Source organism: Larus michahellis, chromosome 15 (assembly GCF_964199755.1).
Source record: "Larus michahellis chromosome 15, bLarMic1.1, whole genome shotgun sequence".
In the NCBI taxonomy this organism is placed as follows: domain Eukaryota; kingdom Metazoa; phylum Chordata; class Aves; order Charadriiformes; family Laridae; genus Larus; species Larus michahellis.
The window spans coordinates 2,304,559-2,325,782 of NC_133910.1; the positions used below are offsets into that span (position 1 = coordinate 2,304,559).

Here is a 21,224-nt window from a genome sequence, read left to right on the forward strand (position 1 = left end):
ATTGGCAGGAACATGAAAGTAGAGTCCCCCAAATGTTGACAAGTCCAACTTGTGCTGTGCAGAGGCAGTCGGGAACCAGGTTTTGTGTGATTTGAGAACCCCGCACCACAGCATACGCAGTGACAGGTCTCTGGCAAATCCCTCTGAACCCAGCACAGAGTTTTCCTGGCCATGGCCATGGGCACACGGAGCTGTACTGCAAAGTATGATTTCTGCATCATAGTGAGCCCCCTTTTTAGGCAAATAACTATTATAAAGACCTGATTTTTTTAACACAAGCCTCTGTGAGACAACCATCCCTCATTTCAGCTGCAGTGCCCATCCCACTGTCCCTGAACTACTGCCACGGGTGCTGTAATTCTGAGCTGCTGTGGGCCATAACCCGCTCCCCTCACATCAGGCGCAGGGCAAAACTGCTGCTAATTACACATCAACGGTTCGCCTTGTAAGACATTTTGTGGGATTCACGTGGTTTGCTCTCCTCCGAGCGTGCCTGCCGCCTGCCGGGAGGGCTGGGATGTGAGCCTGGGAAGGGCTGATGGCAGCCCCGAACCGAGCAGCAGCCTCCTGCGATATCTTCCTAACAGCACCGAGACCTGAGCGCTCAGCCCCGTGCTTCCGCGCTTAATTCTGTTTCTGCATAAAGTAAGGGAACACAGGTTGGGATGGAATCCAGGCTTCGCAGTGGATTCAGCTCAGCAGAAAAACCATAGGGCTGGAGGCCAAAGGCACTGGGAGTGCGTGTGGTTACGAGGTTTGGGGACAAGTGCTGGGTCAGGACCCTTAGGAACTGCCAATTATTAGTGGTACTGACTTTGTTGGCGTGAGTAGATGTGAAAAGGAGCTGAGTTTAAGTAGATGTTTGAGTATGTGTGCATGCATGTATGCAACCAAGGGCTCTATGTATACATAAACGTGAGCGCGTACGTGCAGGCAGCATGTGTGTGCAGGCACCCACGCAGGGAACGTGTTTGGGTGTGCGAACAGCTGCGCACAGGGTCTGCATGTGGCCACGCCAGGCCTGGGGGAGGGCGCCCGTGTGGGTGCCTATGGATGGAGTTTGTGTGCACAGGGGATGTACACCGCACATAGGGAGTGTGCAGGCATGTGGGGCCACCAGGCAGGGACCACGTACAGGTCCACGAGCGAAAAGATTGCTTTCGTTATCTCTGTTTGCCTAAGGGCTCATCACAGCTCATGGTCCATGGCTGGTAGAGTAATTTTTCCTACAGGCTTGAGGAAACAACGTGCTTTTGTTTCATTACCTATGGAAATCATGTGGTCAGTCCTCCTTTTAGCAACGCGCCCCCAAAATAAACTGTCTTGGCAGTTTCAAGGAGATCGACAGAGATCCCAATAAATAAAGTTCCTGATAATTTAGCAAAAATCATCAGCGGGGTAGGAAAAAGAAGCCTTGGCCTGTGTCTCCGCAGAAGGAGCCTGAGCTGCTCTGCGCCCTGCTCTGTTCAGACTGCCCACGTCTCGCTGAACCCCACCAGACAGCAGCCTGCCCACCGCCCCGCGGGATAGCTGCAGCCGTGGGAGGGAGCTGAGAGAACTCTGCAATAGCTCAGACGTGTGGCTGGGAGGGATTTCAGTGGGGGCAGACACATGGGGAGCTCAGGCACAAATGCATCGTCTGCCTTTCCCTGCAGTGCATGGAGGAAAGGACAACCTGGAGAAGAGAAGCCTCTGGGGAGACCTCAGAGTCCCTTCCAGTACCTAAGAGGGCTCCAGGAAAGCTGGGGAGGGACTCTGGATCAGGGAGGAGAGCCATGGGATGAGGGGTAATGGCTTCAAACTGGAAGAGGGGAGATTTAGATGAGATCTCAGGAAGAAATTCTTGGCTGTGAGGGCGGTGAGCCCCTGGCCCAGGTTGCCCAGGGAAGCTGTGGCTGCCCCATCCCTGGAGGGGTTCAAGGCCAGGGTGGACGGGGCTTGGAGTAACATGGTCTGGTGGGAGGTGTCCCTGCCCAGGGCAGGGCGTGGCACTAGATGATATTTAAGTTCCCTTCCAACTCTAACCATTCTGATTCTACGGTTCTATGACTTGTTGACCTTTGGGGAATGGCCCAGCACCGCCACAGCAGCCCAGCAGAGCGATGGGGCTGCTCTGTCCTCGCAGCTTGAATCCTGAGAGCCTGTGAGGAGCTCTTATCTGCTGGGATGAGTGGGCTCCATCACTGCCATCAACACGGGCTTCAGCGCGCAGAGCCCCTCATTGGCTCTGCAGGCCCCCCCTGCTGATGGCTGTGCTGCTCGGAGGTGGCTGTGAAGCCCATTCCTGGGGCAAACGTCTCTACATCTCTACGTCTCTAAGCCAGCCTCTCCTGTCACTTCTCGCAGGTGCCTGTGAAGGAGTCCTGACCCTGGCCATGGTTGAGGAGCATCACTTTTCTCCCCACTTTCAACACAGCTTCCCACACTAACACCGTTTCTGCTGAGCACCGGTTGCCAGTGAGATCAGTAACAGATTAAAATACCCCCCTCAGTGAGCATTAGCCCCCTGGAGGGCATGGAGCAGTTATACTGAGATGAGGAACCAGAGGGAAAAGCAATCCCCAGGTCCAGGTTGGAGAGAGAGAGAAAGAGAGAGACAGACCTCATTTCCACTACCAGGACCGGGTGCTGGACGTTGAAACGGCTCTCCAAGCGCAGAATGACTAAACTCCATTTTCTATCTCTTTCAGCAGCAGGGCAGGTCTCAGTGAAGCCACCCTTGATCCTCCACTGCGCTGCCTCGCTGACAGGGGGATAGTGTGGGGCTCAGCACCTCGGGGCACCCAGCACGTCCCTTCGTCCCCACCACATAGGTGCAGTCCCACATGGTGGTGACGAACGGCACCAGATCATTTCCCCGCGAGCTTTGCTCTCACGCTCTCAGTGTCGTTTCATATTTCTCATACTGTCAAGACGTCAATGTCATCTCATCTTTTTGGCTGGGATGCAAAGGAGATATAAATACCCCCAATGGCACATGGGGAACAGAAGCACTAAAGCTTCCAGCCTGTCCGTTCAGGGGGCTCAGCATGAGAAGGTCAGAGTGTGATTTTTGCAATGCTCAGTCCATGAGCAGTCCGTGAAGAGCTCTCCATAGCGATGGACACCATGGCCATGGGTACCGCTCTGCTGCCTTTACCGTGAGAACCCCCCTCTCTCCTCCTGCAATTCCCCGCTCACCTCCCACGGAGGTGACCGGGATTTCGGAGACCCCCTCACAGCACAGGCAGGACTATGCCGAATGACGTGAAGACCTTGCTGAAGAAACAGGTAACCATTTCATAAGCTGTACATACAAGGAGGCCAAACAAAGGCTGCCAAGCCAGAGCGCTCAGCTTGATAGCTGCCATGCCGTTTCTAGAACAATTAGTTCTTTGAATACTGGGAGCAATAAAGCTTGCTTCCCTCAGGTATCTTTGTTGAAAGACTGGCTACAGCTCGTGGAGTGCTGTGCTCAACTGGAGATGCCCCGAGAGCATCAAAGGGTACTGGGCAAACCAAAAGCCCACGCCTTTCCTCTCCCTGGCAGCTTAGCCTTGGGAGGACCATAATTAACCCTCAGACTTCAACCCCCTGTGAAATTTAGCTAAAATTGGCTGACGCCTTCAAAACCAATCAGGGGCACGCACACACAAAGCGATCTTACAAGCCTGTTTCCATAGAAACTAAGCTGAAAGATATAATTTCCTGAATTAAAAAAAAAAAAAAAGATCAAAAAAACCCAGCAAGCCGATCAGTGGAAACCAAAAAGGGAACCGGCTGAGTGTCCCTGTGTTGCACCAGCCAGCCCGTCCTGCTGCGTGCTGAGCCTTGCACCGTCCTCTCCCTTCCCCGTCCCGTCCCATCCCTTCGCACCCCTTTGCTCTGCTGTCCTCTGCTCCACCCCACCTTTGCTGCCCCCTCCAGCTCCTGCCAGTCCACTATTCAACGTCCTTGCTCCTCTCCCCACCCCCGTCCCTGCCTTCGCCGCGTCTCCTGCCTGCAGCTCCCCTCTCTGCAGAGATTTCAGAGTCCTCAAGCCCCCAGCTGCCTTGGTGGGACGGAGGTTGAGCGAGGGAGCAGGCAGGAGCGCTCGGAGGGACGAGACACACAGTGTGGCATCCCCGAGGAGTCTCTGCCAGAAGAGTGTGCCCCACAGCCCTGCACCTGCCCCAGACCCCCAAACATCCAGGGGGGGAGCATCTCCCTGCCACCGCCGTGGGTCGCCACTGCCGCAGTGGGTCGCTCCTCCGGCTCTGAAGTGAGGCAGGTGGGTTTTATGAGCCGCTTTTGCAGAAAACGTGTTTTAAATAGGGAAAAAAATAAATACGGCTGAAGCACAGTCTGCCAGGGAAGCTGCATCCCCTCGGGGTGAGCACGCAAATTCAGCACAAGGTCGTGCTGTGGGAAAAGCGGCCAATTTGCTTCGGCGAGCATGGCTCTGCTGAGATGAAGCTGGGCCGAGAGCGTGCAGGGTCCCCTCTCCCTGCCGTCGCGTGCAGTGTGACAAGGTCCCTCTTGGTGACGTTTCTGATCAGACCTATCTCTTCCCTGTGGCAGCACGAACCAAATTTCCCCACCCATTTCCTACTGGCTGCCTGCCCCCTCCCTCGGTCTGCCAGTTCTGTCGCCATCCCTTTTCCTTCTACCGGGTTCCCAGCCCCCGCCAGCCCCCGGTGCTGTCGCTGCCGTGGTCCTGCCTTGCTGGTTGTCCTACCGTGGTTTTACTTGGTGGGAGACGCCAAGACCTGCTGCTGCCCCAGCCAAGCGCTCCTGCGAGCTGCATCTCCGGCAGCCCCTGCTCCTCCCTCCTGAAATTTGACTTCACTTAGGCATGTGGGCGGAGTGACTATTTTTTGCACTGAACATTTGCATTTGTGAATATTCACATTTTCCAAGCACAGGCCTATTCGTGCTTCAAAACAGGCCTGATCTCACCCGCTAAGCTCGTGCGCCGGGGCAAAAACCTCCGCCGAGGCTGCAATGGCGTGTGGTGGGCCAGGCTCCGCTCAGCTCCTCCTTTTGCTTTTAACTCATCACGAAGTGTCTTTGCAAGAGGGTCTGTGAGCCAAGGGCCGGCGGAAGCGCTGGCCGTGGCAGCATCTCACGGGCCAGGCCGGGGCATTGCCCCCAGCCCCCGCACACAGCAGGACCTCATCCCGCCTGAGCGCCCCCGTGTTCCCGCAGGGACAACAGCAGACAGCGGTTTGAGACACCGGAATTTGAACCCCATTCTTGAGTGCTGGCCAGACTGAACGTCATTGAAAGCCTCGGGGTAACTTGTTAGTCAATTCTCTTCTCTCCCCTACCAATATCACATAAACCCAGGGAAGTGAACGCAACCAAACAACCTTTAAGCCCCAGAGAGCTCCTGCCCGATGTAAAGGCTCCACTCGGCTCCTCCCGCCCCTCCGCAGGTCCCCCCGCACCCCGGGAGCGCCCAGGACCCCCCCGGCTGTCTCTGGTGAGCGGGGCAGGAGCTAGTTCCTGCATCTGCCGTAGCTGAAGAGCGGTGAGCCCAGCAGCCTGGCAGAGCAGCGCTGCAGAAATCATCCAGCACTATGTAGGTCAGCACCGGCAGCTGCGAAAAAATCATGTCCCGGGGAATGCGGGAGGGAGAGAGAGAGAGAGAGGGAGAGAGGGAGCTGCAGGTTTAACTGGAGGGGGCGGATGGACAGACAGACACATAGATAGGCAGGGCAGCGTAGACATCATTAACCCTCCTGACGGGCACTCTCGATTTACAGCACACGTATGAGGTACTAGACTAGAAACATGCATCAGTTACCTTATCAGAATATATAGACATGCGTGTTGTCAGACCAATGACAGGGATCCTGTAGAAGCCAGCTGTGTATGATACGGGTGTTGGTGTTAGGTGATCGTTGGGAGCAGGAGGGTGGCTAACTAATATTGCATAGACCTGCAGGACAGGATACACGACACAAACATTATTTCACAGGAGTACATCGGCCATCGAGTGCGATTTTTTTATTGCTTTTTTTTTTTTCTTTCCTTTTCTTTTCTGCAGCGTTAAACAGCCCCACGGTAACACGATAACGGCATTCAAATAACGGGGAGCAGCACAGCAAGGACTGCGCCGGGGAGCGCGGGGGGCTGTGGCCGCGGCTCGGGCTGCAGCCCGCAGGGAGGTGATGGGTCTGCTCAGGGTTACATCTTAATGGAAACACCGTGCGCAGCCGCTCCGCTCGCTAAACTAATAACTTTCATGGATTACAGATTAAAGGGAAACATCTCCCTTACAGTCACACTGTGTAATGCGATTTCTTTAACCACACATTTAATACTCGGTTGTAATTCCCCTCTGAGGACTATTACAAACAAAGTGGTCATCTGGGACTCAGAGCAGGAGAAGGAGCGCAGAGCCACGGAGCAGATCAGCCATCTGGCCCCGAGCGCGCAGGGAAATGAGGAAACCAGGGGGAGCGGTGGGGGATCTGCCCTCTGCACAATGGGGCGATGGGGCAGCGGGGGGTCTGGGTTACACCGAAATGGGGCAGGAGGATCTCAGCAAGATCCTGCTGCTATTACAGGACTGGGATTTTGGTCTCCAGCAGGATGCTATTTTGTGTCAAACAGGAGAGGAAGGCGCTGGATAATCCCTGGGGGATCCTTTGTTACACTAATGCCCTTTCACAGCACAAGGAACATCCCCAGCTGGTGACAGGTCTCCAGCTAGGGTGAATCAGTGCAAGGACTTTGATGTCTGGGAGGAAATGACACTTCCTCCTCCTCCGAGCATCTGCCCGAGCCCCGGGAAGCGCTCTGCGCCCAGGCTGGAGGGATGGCTGGTTGGGACAGGAGGATGAGGCATGCCTGGGGAAGGAGACCTGGAGACTCGGTGGGGTGGGAAGAAGGGAAGGTCCTGCCTGGCATTGGGTGGGAGCAAGCTGAGGGCGCAGAGCGAGCTGGGGCAGGGATTGGAGACCCTGGTACGGGAGAAAGGAGGAACTACTGAGGAAGGGTTGGGGAGGTCACCTGGGGAGGCAGGAGGAGGGGAGTGCCTGGTGACACCAGGAGTGGGCGAGGACCTGCCCCCAGCAGGGCTGCGGCATGGGCCGTGGGGCAGGATCAGGCCCCGGGGGGAGAGGCTGGGGGCTGTGTGGGGGCGAGGGCTGCGCTGTGCTGCACAGCAGCTGACCGGCAGGAGCCATTTTGCATGCGCGGGCTCCCAGCCCCTCCTCTGCCTCGCAGCCCCCTGCTTGGGCACAGGGCCAGCGAGCGGGGACCGAGGTTGGCTCTGCCCAACGCTGGGGCCGTGGGGCTGGAAGAACCCAACTTGTTGGGACAGAGTGGCCGCTCCCAGCACCCGCAGCCCCCTCTGCACCCTGGCTTTGCAACCCCCACATCCCACCGCTCACACAGGGACGTGCCAGTGCCTGCAACCTTGCACCGGCCCCGGGGCTCCGTGGGGTTTGCCATGGGGACAAGGCTTAGAGGTGGCATGGACACAGGCATCCATCAGCCGGATTGCTTAAATGGAGCCTCAGCTCAGCGAGGGACCCGACTGAGCCTTCTCCCTGCTCCCTGCCGGGCAGCGGGTGTAAAAGACAGCCTGCGCTGCGGTTCCTGCCAGCATCCCCAGGGACGGCTCCAGCCATCCTCCATCTCCGCACTGGGAAGCTGAGCTGCGAACCTGTCAGCTCTGCTCCACTCTGCAGCTCTGGCCCCTCCAGCTCCCCCCCCTCGCTGGCTTTGTGTGTGCCTGGGTGCACACACGCATTTATGTCTGCGTGGGGGGGGGATGTGAGTCTCCGTGGTGCGGGCGCTCGTACAATTTTTGTGCGTGTTTGTGCATATGCATGGGCCTGTGCACCCTGTTTGCTTGTGCATGGTTGTGTTGGAGGTGGGAGTGGGTTTGGACCTGCCTGTCTGCCCACCTGATGGCCCCAAGTGGGGGGAACAGGGCTGGTTAGCCAGGCTCAGCACCCAGAGCACACGCAGGAGAGGCCACAGGCTGCCCAGGGGTGCCCAGGCTGCACCCACCACCGCCGCAGATTCGGACTCTCCCTTGCGTGTGCTGAGGGTCACCCGCACGAGGACGCGCTGTGCTGGCGTGTGCAGGTGTGTGTGCGTGCCCACGGCCCTGTGTCTGTGCGGGTGTGTGCCCGCTGTGCCTGTGTGTCTGCAATCTGTCAGCGTGTGCCATGTGTGGCAGTGGGTGTGCTTCCGTGCCTGCTTCACGCATGGTGCGGTGCCAGGGGGGCCCTGGTGCTGCGTGTGCAGCTGTGGCATGCAGTCATGTAAGTGTGTGACCTGGGAGCGTGCGTGTACACGAACCAGGGTGTATGTGTGTGTTTGTAGCACACACAGGGGAGTGTGTTTGTGTGGCAGTACATACGTGTATGTGTACCTGGTGCAGTATGTGCTCGTGTGTGCACACGGACGCGTGTGTGCATGTGGGAGAGCGTGTGTGCACCGGTGTGTTTGCACACTGGTATGAGTGTAGATGTGCAGTGTTCTGTGTGTGCCTGTGTTTGCACGGCGATGCATGTGTGCACATGGGGGAGTTGTGTGTGTGTGTGTGTACATGCAGAGCAGCCCATGGGCATCCCCACAGCGGCACGTGAGCGCCCAATGTATGTGCATGTGTGGCGCTCCCCGTGCCCACACCTGCCCACAGCCGGTGGATGCCCATGTGTGCACACAGCACGTGCCTATGTGTGTGCCCGTGTGCGCCCATGGCGATGTGTGTCTGTGCGCTGTGTATGTCTGCATGCATGTTGCTGTCTGCACGCGTGGTGTTGGGTGGGCACATCTGCACACCCGCTCTGGGTGTGTGCCCCGGGGTGCGTGTGGGTGCCCGTGGGTGCCCCGGGGGGGGTGCGGGTGCCCGTGTGACGGATCGTGCCGCCCGCCCGCGCTTACATAAAGGCTGCAATGCGGGCAGCGGCCCCCGGGCCCCGGGGCAGGACCCCTCTGGCCGCGGTTCTGCCCGCCCCGAGCCCCGGCGGGTGGCCGGGGGTTGCGGCGGGGCCGGGGTCGCTGCGGCCGCGGGGGCGACGGCTCGGCCCCCCCCCGGGGACGGGGCGGGGGGGTGCCCGGAGGCGGCGGAGGCGGCAGCGGCGGGGGGGAGTCGCCGGCCCGGGGTACCTGGCTGGAGATGAGGTCCTCGCAGACGGAGAGGGCCATCTGGATGGCGTTGGGCTTGTGCGTGACCGAGGTGGCGTTGAGCTGGAGCTTCCAGGTGCCGTGCCGCTTGTTGGCCTGGTTCACCGCCTCGCGGAAGATCTGCTCGTGCTTCTTGGTGCTCAGCACCGCGCCGATGTTGACGATCTTGGGGTCGCAGCCGGCGCGGGCGAAGGAGGAAGAGAAGAGCAGGGCGAGCAGCAGCAGCCTCATGGTGCTCATCCACGGGCGGCCCGGAGCCCGCCGGGCCCCCCCCGCCCGCCGCCGCCCGCCGCGGGGCCGCCCGCCGGGCTCAGCGCGGCCCCATGCGGGGCTCGGCGCGGCGCGGGGCGCGGGGCGCTCTCCCTGGTGCTGAACCTCCCGCTCCGCGCCCGCTCCGCGCCGCTCCGCCCGCCGCCGGCTCCGCCCGCTGCCGCAGCGCCCGCCCTCCCCCGGCCCGCCCCGGCCCCCCGCGCAGCGCGGCACCGACCCCCCGGCGGCCCCGGGCGCTGCGGCAGTGCCCCGCCCGGCCCTGCTGCGGGGTGGGCTGCACACGCACACACACGCACCTTCCCCCCCACCCCGGCTCTGCCCTGCTGGGCACCGCGGGGACCCGGGCACGGGGGTCTCCCGCAGCGCTGGGAAGTGTCGCGGGCGCAGGGGGTGCAGAGCTCCTCTGGGGCTGAGCCTCCGGCTGCGGTGGAGTGCATCTCCCGGTGGTCCCACTCTGTCGTGTTCACCCGCATTGCTCATTCAGGGTCTGGGTGTTCCCGTTGCTTCGGAAGGCATAATCACACCAGATATTGGGTAAAACAGGGTCTTCTCCAGGAGTAATCATACCAGACTGGGGGTAAATGGTCTGGTGGGAGGTGTCCCTGCCCATGTCAGGGGAGTTGGAACTAGATGATCTTTAAGGTCCCTTCCAACTCTAACTATTCTGTGTTTCTATGATTCTATAAATTGGGGTCTTCGGGTTTTGTTCTCCAGCACAAATCTTCCCAGTTATGCAGTATCTCTGAACAACACGCTTCCCCAGTCCTGGCTGAGGAGGGCTGCTTGTGAGATGAACATCAGGGTTTGTATTCACGCTAATGGTGGAGAACCCTCCCTTGACCAACACACCTCTTGGGCAGAGATGTTAAGCAGACACTCAGCCTGCTTCCTTGGCTTCACTCTGTCCCTCCAGACAGAGCCACCGCTCTTTCAGACATTAGCTCACAGGGTAACCAGCCCTTTTCCTCCATTAAATTCACTTCATTACTCCAGGATATGACCTTCAGATTTGTCAGCTGAGGAGGTTTCTTGGGGTTCTCTCTATCTGCCCCTGGGCTACCCTTAGCCTCCCCAAAGGAAATGGAGGCACAGCAGCTAGTGGTCAACATCTGGAGAACAGTGCAGCACCATGGCTGAAAGGGATTGGGCTTCACTCCTTGACCATGTCTCTCCTGTTCCAGGGCCAGAGGGGTGAGGTGGCCAGAACAGCATGTTGCTCCCCAGAGCCGCCATTTTTGGCCTTTTTGGAAAAAACAAAGGGGTTGGAGATAACGACAGGATGTTGCTTTGTAACTGCATGGGACAAATGCCATCAGCCAGCCCACTGTATGCCAGCCAAGAAGAGGGCAGGCTGAGCACTGCAGAAGAAAAATCACCAAAGATATTTTTACATCAGCCATTTCTAGGGTATTGCCGCAGCCCACCTCTGTGCTTGCTTGCAACGTGAGTTGAAGGAGAATTTTCTTTCCCCAACACAAATTTTCTCACTGGCATCTCTGAAGTGCAAGTTGCCATGGAAACCATTTTGTCTGTGTCCCACGTTGCCCACATGCACTCGGAAGAAACTGCAGAAGCAAAATGGCCGTTGTGTAATGCCGCAGGGTCCCAGCATACGCGGGGCTTGTACGCTACACAGCACCCTTCCAGCTGTGAGACCCTCTGAGAGAAGCTGTGGACAATTCGTTGGGAAAGCGATGAAACCCACGGAGGTTATGACGCACTTGGTGAGAGAAGGAGAATGGCCCCACCTCGCCTTAACTCTTGCAGTGCTTTGCGTGGAGCTCCACACCGATCCTGCCGTGCTCTCAGCACAGATTTCCAGGCACACTTGACCCTTTTCAGCGTCACTGTGCCATTCCTACTCGTCCACCCACGGAGGTGAGTCTCCACACTCATGTGCTGTGGCTCTGCCCACCCTGAGGGGCCCGAGTGCTGTCTTGGAGGGACAAAGGGTGCGAGTTGAGAGAATTCCATCCATCCCTTAGACTGTACGCATTTGACTGCATCCTGTCCTCTGCCTACCAGGTACCCTTGCAGGAGGTTGTTTGGGAAGAAACTGGTCTGGAGTGGGCTATGCAGACCCATGCCCTGGTGGGTGTGACGGTAGTAGAATAATAAAGGCAAGTCCTGACCACAGCAGGGGACTTAGCAGAGAAGAGGAAGGAAAAAGGCAGGCTTTGAAACATGCATTGGAGTGCAAAAGATCTTTCCTCCTTATTATCTGGAGTTCCCCGTAGGGACAAAAAGGAGTGCAGTTACTGAGCTCCTCCTGTGTTGCCCAGGAGTCTCAGATGATCATACTGCAGAGTCAGGGTCTTCCCTCTGTGCCTCCATTCAGTTTTTGTCTCCAGAGGCTCTTGTTCTGTCGCCGTTGCAGAGATCCGAGAAACGCCTGCTTCCCTCTCAGGTCATGCCTCCCACCGGGCCGTGTTGTCCTGGCATCAGGAAGAGCCCAGATCACAACCTCCAGCAGCCAGGCTCAGCCAGCGCAGACGTTGTCACCATACGACTTCCACACTTGCTGTGTCCTCGGGCTCTTTGATCATCCGAAGGCAATGGGTGCATGCAGGGCTTTCCTGGGGTGGAGGCTGTGTAAATGGCAGCTACTTCTGCATCCACCGGCTGATCCTTCTGACGACTCTGGAGCAAGCAAAGGACCTGTATTTTCCTGTGGCTGCCTCCTGGCATGTCATGGCAACCTTCTTAGCCATGGTTTGGCACAAGAACTTAACACAACTGCCTGTTAGCAATTAACATGTGCAGAGTGTGATCCTGCTCTTTATGTCTGGCACCTTCTGGATGCAGGGGAATTGGACAAGAGCATTTGTGTGGTGTCCCGTTGCCTGTGCATGGTGTAATTCTTCCAGCGGCTGGAGTAAGCCAGCATAAAACCTAGAGACTTCAGGGGAGCAGCACTGAACCCAGCCGGAAATTTCATCCGCCCCGGGGTAAGGCATCGGTCCCGGTGGTGGAAAAGCTAATACGGAATTTCATAAATGAGGAAATCAAGCATTCGGAATATGTGATTTGTGTCAGTCATCATGGAGCTGCCAAACAAACTAAATTCTTCCTTAGAGAAAGTTAAATTTTAATTGACAGCAGTAACCACGCAGCTATAACACGGGCTATGGAAATGCATTTTACGTACAGCTGCAAGATGTAGGAGTGGTTAAGCCAAGCTATAAAACTAAGTCAAGAACACACTGAGTGGCCATGGCAGATCTCTAAGAGCAGCTGTTAGTGAAGAACTGCAACGGGATGGGGGTATTCCTACAGGTATGAAAGGATATGGGATGTGGTTGATACTTCAGCACTTCTGCCATTGCTCTGGAAGCAATCACTGATGATAAAATCTGCAAGACAGCAAATAATGATGCCAAATAATTTGAATTCTTTGATAAATGGAGTACTGAAACATACTTTAAGACAGTCAGTGAAGAGCCATGGAAGAAGAAGCAAATATTGTTGGTCCTGCCCTTAGGACAGGACTGCGGATGCAGTGGAAATATTGACTGGAAAGGTGGTCTCTAATATCGACCAGGGGGTCAGAGATCATGAATTTCGAAACAAAAAGGAGGCACCATTGTCTTTGGATGAGCCCCTGAGGGGTCAGAGCAACAGCCAGCAACGGCTTGAGCCTCTGTACAAAGCACTGGGGCATCTCGGGGGCAAAAGCTGCCCTCGGATCTGGGGATCGCATTCTTTACAGAGAGGCTGAAAAAATGGAGAAAAGGTCCCGTGAGAATATTTGGAGAAAAACTCCTCGTGAGCTGCTACAGAAGAGGTGAGAGTGGATGAAGCTGGAGGGTGCTGCCTGCGGTATCATACGTTGCCTGCCAGGAGCAATGGCAGACGGCTGCCCCAGCGCGGACGCTTTCCCCAGGAGCTCTGGGCACTGGAGAAGCTGTTTCCAGAGTCTGTCCCTCAGTGGGAGCCAGCTCCAGCACAGCCGGGGCAGGCAGGGTGGTGAACGTGGAAGAAGGCTCCCCTCCTCGGAGTCACCACGCCGTGGCCAGAGCCTCCTGCCCAGTTTCATCACATCTCCTGTTCCTATTGCTCGGGTATCTGGGCACATCCCAGGGGAGTCGCATGCCCTGGGTACCTTGCAGGCAGAGAAACCTGCCCTTGGTGGCTCTCTGTGGTGTGCCCAACGCAACGAGGGCCTGGGACGGACACAGGGAATGGCACTAACGCCAGTGTGGGGTCGAGGCGGGCAGCAGGTGGTGGCAGACACCGGGCAGGGATGATGGGCGAGGAAGGGGGTGCAGGGACTGTCGGCAGCTCCTCACCACCCTCCTGGAGGCTGCTGCAGAGCATTCCCCGCCATCACTCCGCTGGGGAATGCAATCTGTGTGGGCAGCCAGGACGCAGCGGGAGGATGTCCTTGTCACGACGTCTGCCATCCAGCCAGACGGACAGGCAGCGGTTGGTGTCTGCAAAGAGTACGATGCCCAAAGGCGTTATTTCTAGGGCGGGGGGGGGGGCTGCAGGGAGCAACGGGATGGAGACCAAGGTGGGAGCGTCTGAGCAGCCGTTTGGATTGAGTTGTTATTGTTGTACGTTCTGGCCCTGTCTCCACCTCTCTTACAGATGGTAGCCAGGATGGACTGCAGTCCCTAGGCAGGTCGTGTGCTCTCCCTAAATGCTTTGTCAGCCAAGAGAGACTCAGCCCAGCCTACTTTGCAAGTCAGATGTGGCTGGTGGAGTCACCAGGCAGCACAGCGCTGATGCAGCCCAACGCTGGCCTGCTATGGGCATCTGTGTTGTCTTTGCTCAGCTCTCCCCACGGGGCACAAGCCCTAGGGCTCCGAGGGCCTTTGCCACCCTCCTGAGCACAGTGCATGTCACCTCTGGAGTCCCTGTCATCACAGAAAGAAGCCGCAACAGCATCTTATTCCAAGTGATGAGAATTGAGGTATCTCTCCCCTTCTGCTGTCAGGTTACTGCATCCCCGCATCAGCCATGCGCAGGAGCATTCGCAGCATCCACCAGCGCTTCGTCTTCATCCAAGGCAGCTGGGCATTCCCAGGGCTGGGGGGAGTTCAAACAGGATTCAGGCAGTTAGTCCGGCTTCTGGATAGCAAGAGGTTCCTCATTAGGCAGGGAGATATTCAGGTGACCCGTAAGAGGATGGGACATGGAACATCAATGGCCAGAGGCAAAGGTGGTGAGAAACACAGAAACAGCTTCTGTGAAATCAGAAGGAACTGAATGCACAGAAACGCAGTCAGATGTGCAGCAGGAGTGGGTGGGAATTTCCACAGGAATAATTTTCTAAGGGAAAACCAGCATTCACATGTTTGAAGTGCTCTGTAGGGAAACTTTCATTTTGACAAAATTCCAATTTTCTGCTGGAAAACCAGCCAAGAGGTGGCTGGGCTTCAGCTGCCTGCACGTTGTGTCCCAGGAGATGGGGCAACTTGTCCTCAGGGACTTCCAGTCCCCTGGGACTGCTGCATAGCAGAGGCTGGAAAGGAGCGCAGAGAGATTAATCGCCGCTTGGGACCTTCCTGCACGTCTTTGCCTCAGAAGATGCTGGAGCCTGGGCCCAAGTGATGCGGTGCCACAGTCACCGGTGCAGAGTGGCTGGAGATGGAGCACGCTGGGCGACACCAGCCCCCGTACAGCCCTTGGTGCTCCCCAGCATGCACAGCCCACCACGCTGGAGCTCAGCCCAACAGGTTGGGTGCCCATGGGAAAGCTTGCTGTTGGGGTGTGCCTGCCTTGCTTTGCAAGGTAGAGCTGGCATCCAGGGTTGTCAGATCGACTACCTTCATCTCCAGGGACTCTCTGGGGACACTGGGACACCAGGGTCTGCTGCTGCACCAATAACCTGCCGCCCTGCTCATTGCAAGCCGTGGTGGGGTGTGTCTGTGCAGCACCTTGCTCAAGCAGAAACGGTCCCACCGTTTGGAGAGGCTGGAGGGGCCAAATTCCCTGGGAAAGGTGACATATGAGCTTCTTCCGGTGGAGTGTCTCCCCAGTAGAGTCCAGGTGGTTACAGGCTTCATTGGAAGGCAGATGTGCCCTCTCAAGTGGAGAGTGAGGCCCCTGGGCATGCCCAACCTCCTCGGGCTTTGATGAAGCTGAAAAGAGGGAAGGAAAAGGGTGTCAATGACAAATGAGGCACTCTGGAACCTGTAACCCTTCCAGAGAGAGGTGTCCTCAAAGACAGGACATTGTCTTCACAGCAGTAGGTGCAGAAATGTCCGAGTTCCCCCCTCTGCCTTGGGGTGGAGGCAGCAAACATCTCATCAGCTGAACCCCTTTTCGTGCATCCCTGACCCTCCTGTCCCCCTCCCAGGAGCCCACCACAGTGCCCAGAGCTCCCCTCACATCCTGGGGCCCATCCAGACAAGGATCTGTCTCCCTGCAGTGAACAGTGCCTAGGTCACCTTGGTACTCTCAGTATTTCATGTCTCTGCTGGGAAATTTTCATGTCTTTGCAAATGTTTATCTCGCTCCAGGGGCTCCCCAGCCTGTGCAGCTCCCATGTGAATGCTCCCAACTTTGGGAGAACAGAAAAATTAGAGGGCTGCTTTCCAACCTGCCAGATGTGGCTTTTAAAGACACCGAATGTGATAAATGAGAGTTGTACGGCCTCGGGAACAGCTTTGGAGGATGCTGGGTAAACTAGACAAAGCCAGAGCTGGCCCAGTTGTGTCAGTATGGCATGTAGGGGCAGGAGCTGAGGGGCACCAGACTTTCTGCTGCCCTTGACGTACCTCGCCCCAGGAGCCAGCTGGCAGCCTAGCGTGGAGCCAGGGTGTGCTCCAACGCTCACCAGAACAGATAATTGGTGGGTTAGGGCTCAAACGCAACAACCAAAGCACAGGAATGTGACGGCAAACACGCCTCCTCGAGAGCTGTGCCCTCCTGTCATGTGTGATTGATATTTGCTAGAAGATCAAAACCTTGTTGCCAAGGACAGATAGGAAGATTGATTGCACAAGTTCTATTATGCAACCAGCATAAAAATAAATAAAACCACAATGAGACAAGGCTAAACAGGACTCATTTTGAAGAAAACACTGTTTTTATCTCATCGCCTTCCCTGAAGGTATCTATAATGCACTTACAAGCCAGCACATCTGTAAAGCAAGGCACACAGTCTCAAGGTGGGCTTCCTGGAAAGCCGAGCACACAGGTAGCGTTATCTATCCGCTGAAAAACGTCACTGAGAGTCTTTGTGGCCAACAACCCCATTCCCCAAGGCTTCATCCTCCTCCTGCAATCCTGTGAATTGCCCTTTCCTTCCTATTGCAGCCTGTGCTTCAAGCCCCAGCCCTGATCTAGTGCAGAGATGTGCTAGAGAGCTCCAGCCAAGTCTAAAGATTTCCAGTGCTAGCTAAACACCATGTTTCTCCTTTACTTGTTTTTCTATAGAGTTAAGCTTCATGTGGTCAACCTCTTCAAGCAGATGAATCCTCCCTACCATGACCACTGCTCCTGTGTGTCTCAAACCTGGGGAGTGAAGCGTCCCAGCCTTAGGTGGTTAGTTCAGCAAACTCAGAAGCGTTTGAAATTGGGGTTTTGTACATGGTGAAGGGTGTTCAGCATCTGTAACCATAGGCACTACTTCAGTCCCCAAACAAATGCTTCAGTATAGCTAAGGTTGCTATGTACCAGTCAAAAGAGTCTCAGTATATCCTAAAAACAAATACAGAGATAATAGCCTGCAGAAGCCACAGTTACCTCACCAGTGCTCAATTATACTCAGTTTACATAATTTACAGAAACATTTACTGCGTCTTGGACTCAAATGTCCTAGCTTCCTCCTCTTCTCTTTCCCAGCAGCCTTGGGACAGTCCCCTGCAGGTCATTGCCCAGCTTTGCCTGAGAAGTTAATGAGAAGGAAATCTCTGCATTGCACTTGGTTTTCCCTTCTAGCATGGGGTGTGCTTCATCCCAGCACTGCCCACCCACCGCACCCTTGAGCCAGGCCCCCCAGAAAGCAGGACACAAGGCAGAGCCACCGGCCCTGTGTGTGTGTGGAGGTTCTGCGTTACTCAACAAGCTCCCGGGTGCTCCTGTCACCACCACACTCGGGAGCTCCCAGTGCCCTGTCCCGGGCCCATTACACCCCTCCGTAAATGCCTCTTGCACTCAGTTTCTAACATAGACTCACAGAATCACAGAACGGTTCAGCTTGGAAGGGACCTTAAAAATCATCTAGTTCCAACCCCCTGCCCTGGGCAGGGACACCTCCCACCAGCCCAGGTTACTCAAAGCCCCATCCAGCCTGGCCTTGAACCCCTCCAGGGATGGGGCAGCCACAGCTTCTCTGGGCAACCTGTTCCAGTGCCTCACCACCCCCACAGTAAAGAATTTCTTCCTCATATCCAATCTAAATCTCCCCTCCTTCAGTTTGAGGCCGTTACCCCGTGTCCTGTCACTACACTCCCTGCTCCAGAGTCCCTCCCCAGCTTTCCTGGAGACCCTTCAGGAACTGGAAGGGGCTCTAAGGTCTCCCCGGAGCCTTCTCTTCTCCAGGCTGAACCCCCCCAGCTCTCTCAGCCTGTCCTCACAGCAGAGGGGCTCCAGCCCTCCCAGCATCTCCGGGGCCTCCTCTGGCCCCGCTCCAACAGGTCCATGTCCTTCTTGTGCTGAGGGCTCCAGAGCTGGACACAGCACTCCAGGTGGGGTCTCCCCTGAGCGGAGCAGAGGGGCAGAATCACCTCCCTCGCCCTGCTGGCCAAGCTTCTTTTGATGCAGTCCAGGATGTGGTTGGCTTGCTGGGCTGCAAGCATGCATTGCCTGCTCGTGTTGAGCTTCTTGTCCACCAGCACCCCCAAGTCCTTCTCCTCAGGGCTGCTCTCAAGCCATTCTCTGCCCAGCCTGTATTTGTGCCTGGGATTTCCCTGACCCGGGTGCAGGACCTTGTACTTGGCCTGGTTGAACTTCATGAGGTTTGCACAGGGCCACCTCTTCAGCCTGTCCAGGTCCCTCTGGATGACATCCCTTCCCTCCATGGTGTCAACTGTGCCACACAGCTTGGTGTCATCAGGGCTTCTGGGCAGCCTTCATACATCAAGGGCTGTTTCCTTTCTGTCCCCTGCCCTAACCCATGCCCAGGGAAGCAGAGGTCCCCACAATGCCACACCAGACGTGCCCTGAGTAACTCTTGGTGCTTCGTCAGTGGTGGTGAATGCTTCATCAGTGGACACACCCCTTGTGTCCCACCGGGGATGCTGTGGGTGCTCTGGCCCTCCTGTTTGCACCCGTAAAATGTCTTGGAAGAAAGATACTTAAAATATCTGTGGGAATAGAGCAAAACAAAGGGAGGGGTAAATGTTCAGAAAGGCTTTGGCCATCCAGTTCTTACACTGAGCCCTCACTCACCATGGAGGTATCTATTGCTGCTGGAAATCCCCTTGTCTCCCATTGTCCTTTCATTTTCTGATTTTCCTCTCCCTTGACCCAGTTCTGCCCACTCATAAATTTCTTCAAACTTAGAAAAGGGGTCAAGTATGACCTTAAAAGGGAAGTGGTGGATTGAGACGAAGCCTCATCTAGTTCAGGGACCGGTGATGGATGGGTAAAGTCACCTCAGGTTTTCAAGACTTCAAGTCTACTCTATTCATGCTGCTCCCTGCTTCTCATCACTCTCCTCCTTCCTCTGGATCTCCCCTGGGTTTACTCCATGCAAGGTGAGGTGGCCACCATTACACACACCTTGCAGTAGACCAAATATGTGTAGTTGTTTTTTTGCTGTTCCCAACTACATTCCTAATTATTCTTGAAGGAGGGCTATTATGCCTGAAAGCTTGTCAACTTTTTTCCAGCTGTATCAGCTCATCTAATAGAAAATATTATTGTCCTCTGTGGACCTTGCTTCTTTTATACGCTTAGATCATCATGCCTACAAAAGCATTAATGCTAATTATTCCTAACATTGCATTTGTCTTTTTGAGCACTGTGGACCAGGGAGCAGATGGATCCACAGACCAAGTCAAGTAACGCTCGGATCTCTCTCTGAGTGCCAATTAACAGCCCCTCTCCGGTGGGTCTCGCCGCGTGCGTTGCCTTTCACTGGCAGACACCGCTGTTCGCCTGCCAGTCACCAAGAGATTTGTAAGGGCTTCTTTTGCAGTAGCTCACAGTCAGCTTTACGTTGTACCATCCTGAATAATTTAGAATCGTCTTAATCAGATGAGTTAGACATCTGTTTATCCCATTTCCCAAGTTCTGTGGAAAAAAAAAAATGCATGCCACTCTCTGTTGTACCAGCTGAGCGTCTACTCCTTTTCCTTGGTTCCTATCTTGTCTCCAGTCACAAAAGCAGAGTGGGTCCCCCCTGCTGTTTCAGGATTGTTTAAGGACCAACACCCCTTCGAGGAAGTGTCTTGAAAAACCAAGTGAATGAAGCATGAACTTGCTCGCCTGTTTGGTGACGCCTCGGGTCTGTTTGTGAGACGTGACTTCTCTGTGCAAGCGGGCAGCTGAGTCTTCCCCAGCGGAGCACGTTTGCCCCTGTGTCTCTCAGCCCCTTCGCTGCGGTGTCTCATGGGTTTGCCCAGCACAGCACTGAGGCTCGTGGTCCCCAAACCACCCATCAGGTCTCTGGTTTTGTGCAGCGGATGTATTTATTATGTCCTTTTATGCCGTTAGTAAGTCACTCTTGAAAATCCCTCTTTGACCTGTCTTGGTTTGACTTGACCCTTCACTTGCCAGAGCTGCTGCTTCCTTCCTTTTCCCCTTTCAGACAGGACCCGCCTGGCCCTCTCTGAGGGATCACAGAATCACAGAATGGTTCGGGTTGGAAGGGACCTTAAAGATCATCTAGTTCCAACCCCCCTGCCATGGGCAGGGATGTCTGTTTACTTCCAACTGTTGTTTTCAGTCTCCTGCATAACCACACCGGCATTCTTCTCCTAGAACAAGTTTCCAATAGGTCATAAATATATTTACCTGAGCCCTTCATGTGAGGTCTTCAGGCAATTCACCCTGCCTGAATTCACCCTTTTAGTTGCTCCTTTTGCTTCACCCAGGTGCTCTATTCCCTTTTCAATTACTCAGTACTGTGGTGGATATTTTGGGTTGCTGCTTCTCCTGGTAGATCTACATGACAGGCGGTTTTTCTACAGTTACCTCTCAAACCTGAGCAATTCTTCAGACTAAATCAAGCGTTACTTCTCTGCCTCACTTTTCCGGCCAGCTGGCACGCTCAAATAGCTCAGCCTTGGCTTTGCCCTGATTTATCCTCTCTGCACGGAGGGGATCAACATCCCATGTTACCCGTTTTCTGTGCTGGCACCTCTCTGAGCTGCTCTTGAACTCCGAGGGATCCGTCACCCTCCTGTCAGGTGCCCAATGTCAAAGCCAGCCCCAACATCAGCTTGCTCCTTTCTAAGCCCAGGAGAGCAGCTCAGGAGGTTATTTATTGATCTAATTAATGTATCTATCTACTGGATTTAAGACCACTCTTTAAAGGAAGTATTTTTTCCTTATGTGCAAGTGGAGTTCCCTTTGCTGCACCTTGTGCTCATTGCGTCTCGGAGAAGATCCCGGCTCCCTCTGCTCCGTAACCCCCGAGCTGGCAGCAGGCTCTACTTGTACCCCCCAAATTTGCCCCCCATTCCCCAGGCAGAACCTCTCCTCGCCCCCCGACATGCCCCCCCCACCCCCACCCCAGAGCCCAGGGGTCGCAGCCCCCCCCCGGGGCGGAGCAGACGCCGCGCTGCCGCCGCCGCCGCAGCCCGGGATGCAGCCGGGGATGCCCGGGGGGTCCCCGGGGTGGGGAGTCCCTTCCCCCCCCGCCCCCACAACGCCCACGGAGCGCCTCCCCGGGCGGGGCCGGCCGCGCTATAAGGGGCGGCGGCGGCGGCGGGACGGGCCGCGCT

General features: G+C 55.9%; 1 protein-coding gene across 23 annotated transcripts in view; it reads right to left on the reverse strand.

Annotated features, from left to right (window-relative positions):
• The window catches only part of GRIN1 (glutamate ionotropic receptor NMDA type subunit 1), a 39,861-nt gene extending 30,370 nt beyond the window's left edge, over positions 1-9,491 (reverse strand). For all 23 annotated transcript variants that reach the window (XR_012590064.1, XR_012590068.1, XR_012590063.1 and 20 more), the window contains exons 1-2: positions 9,094-9,491; positions 5,768-5,902 (exon numbers count right to left, since the gene is read on the reverse strand). Coding sequence is in view for 16 of the 23 variants with exons in the window: in XM_074608924.1 (XP_074465025.1) it covers positions 5,768-5,902; positions 9,094-9,351 (393 nt within the window). In the remaining 7 variants the exon portion in view is untranslated. The remainder of the gene's footprint in view (positions 1-5,767; positions 5,903-9,093) is intronic.
• Between the last annotated feature and the right edge of the window lie 11,733 nt (positions 9,492-21,224).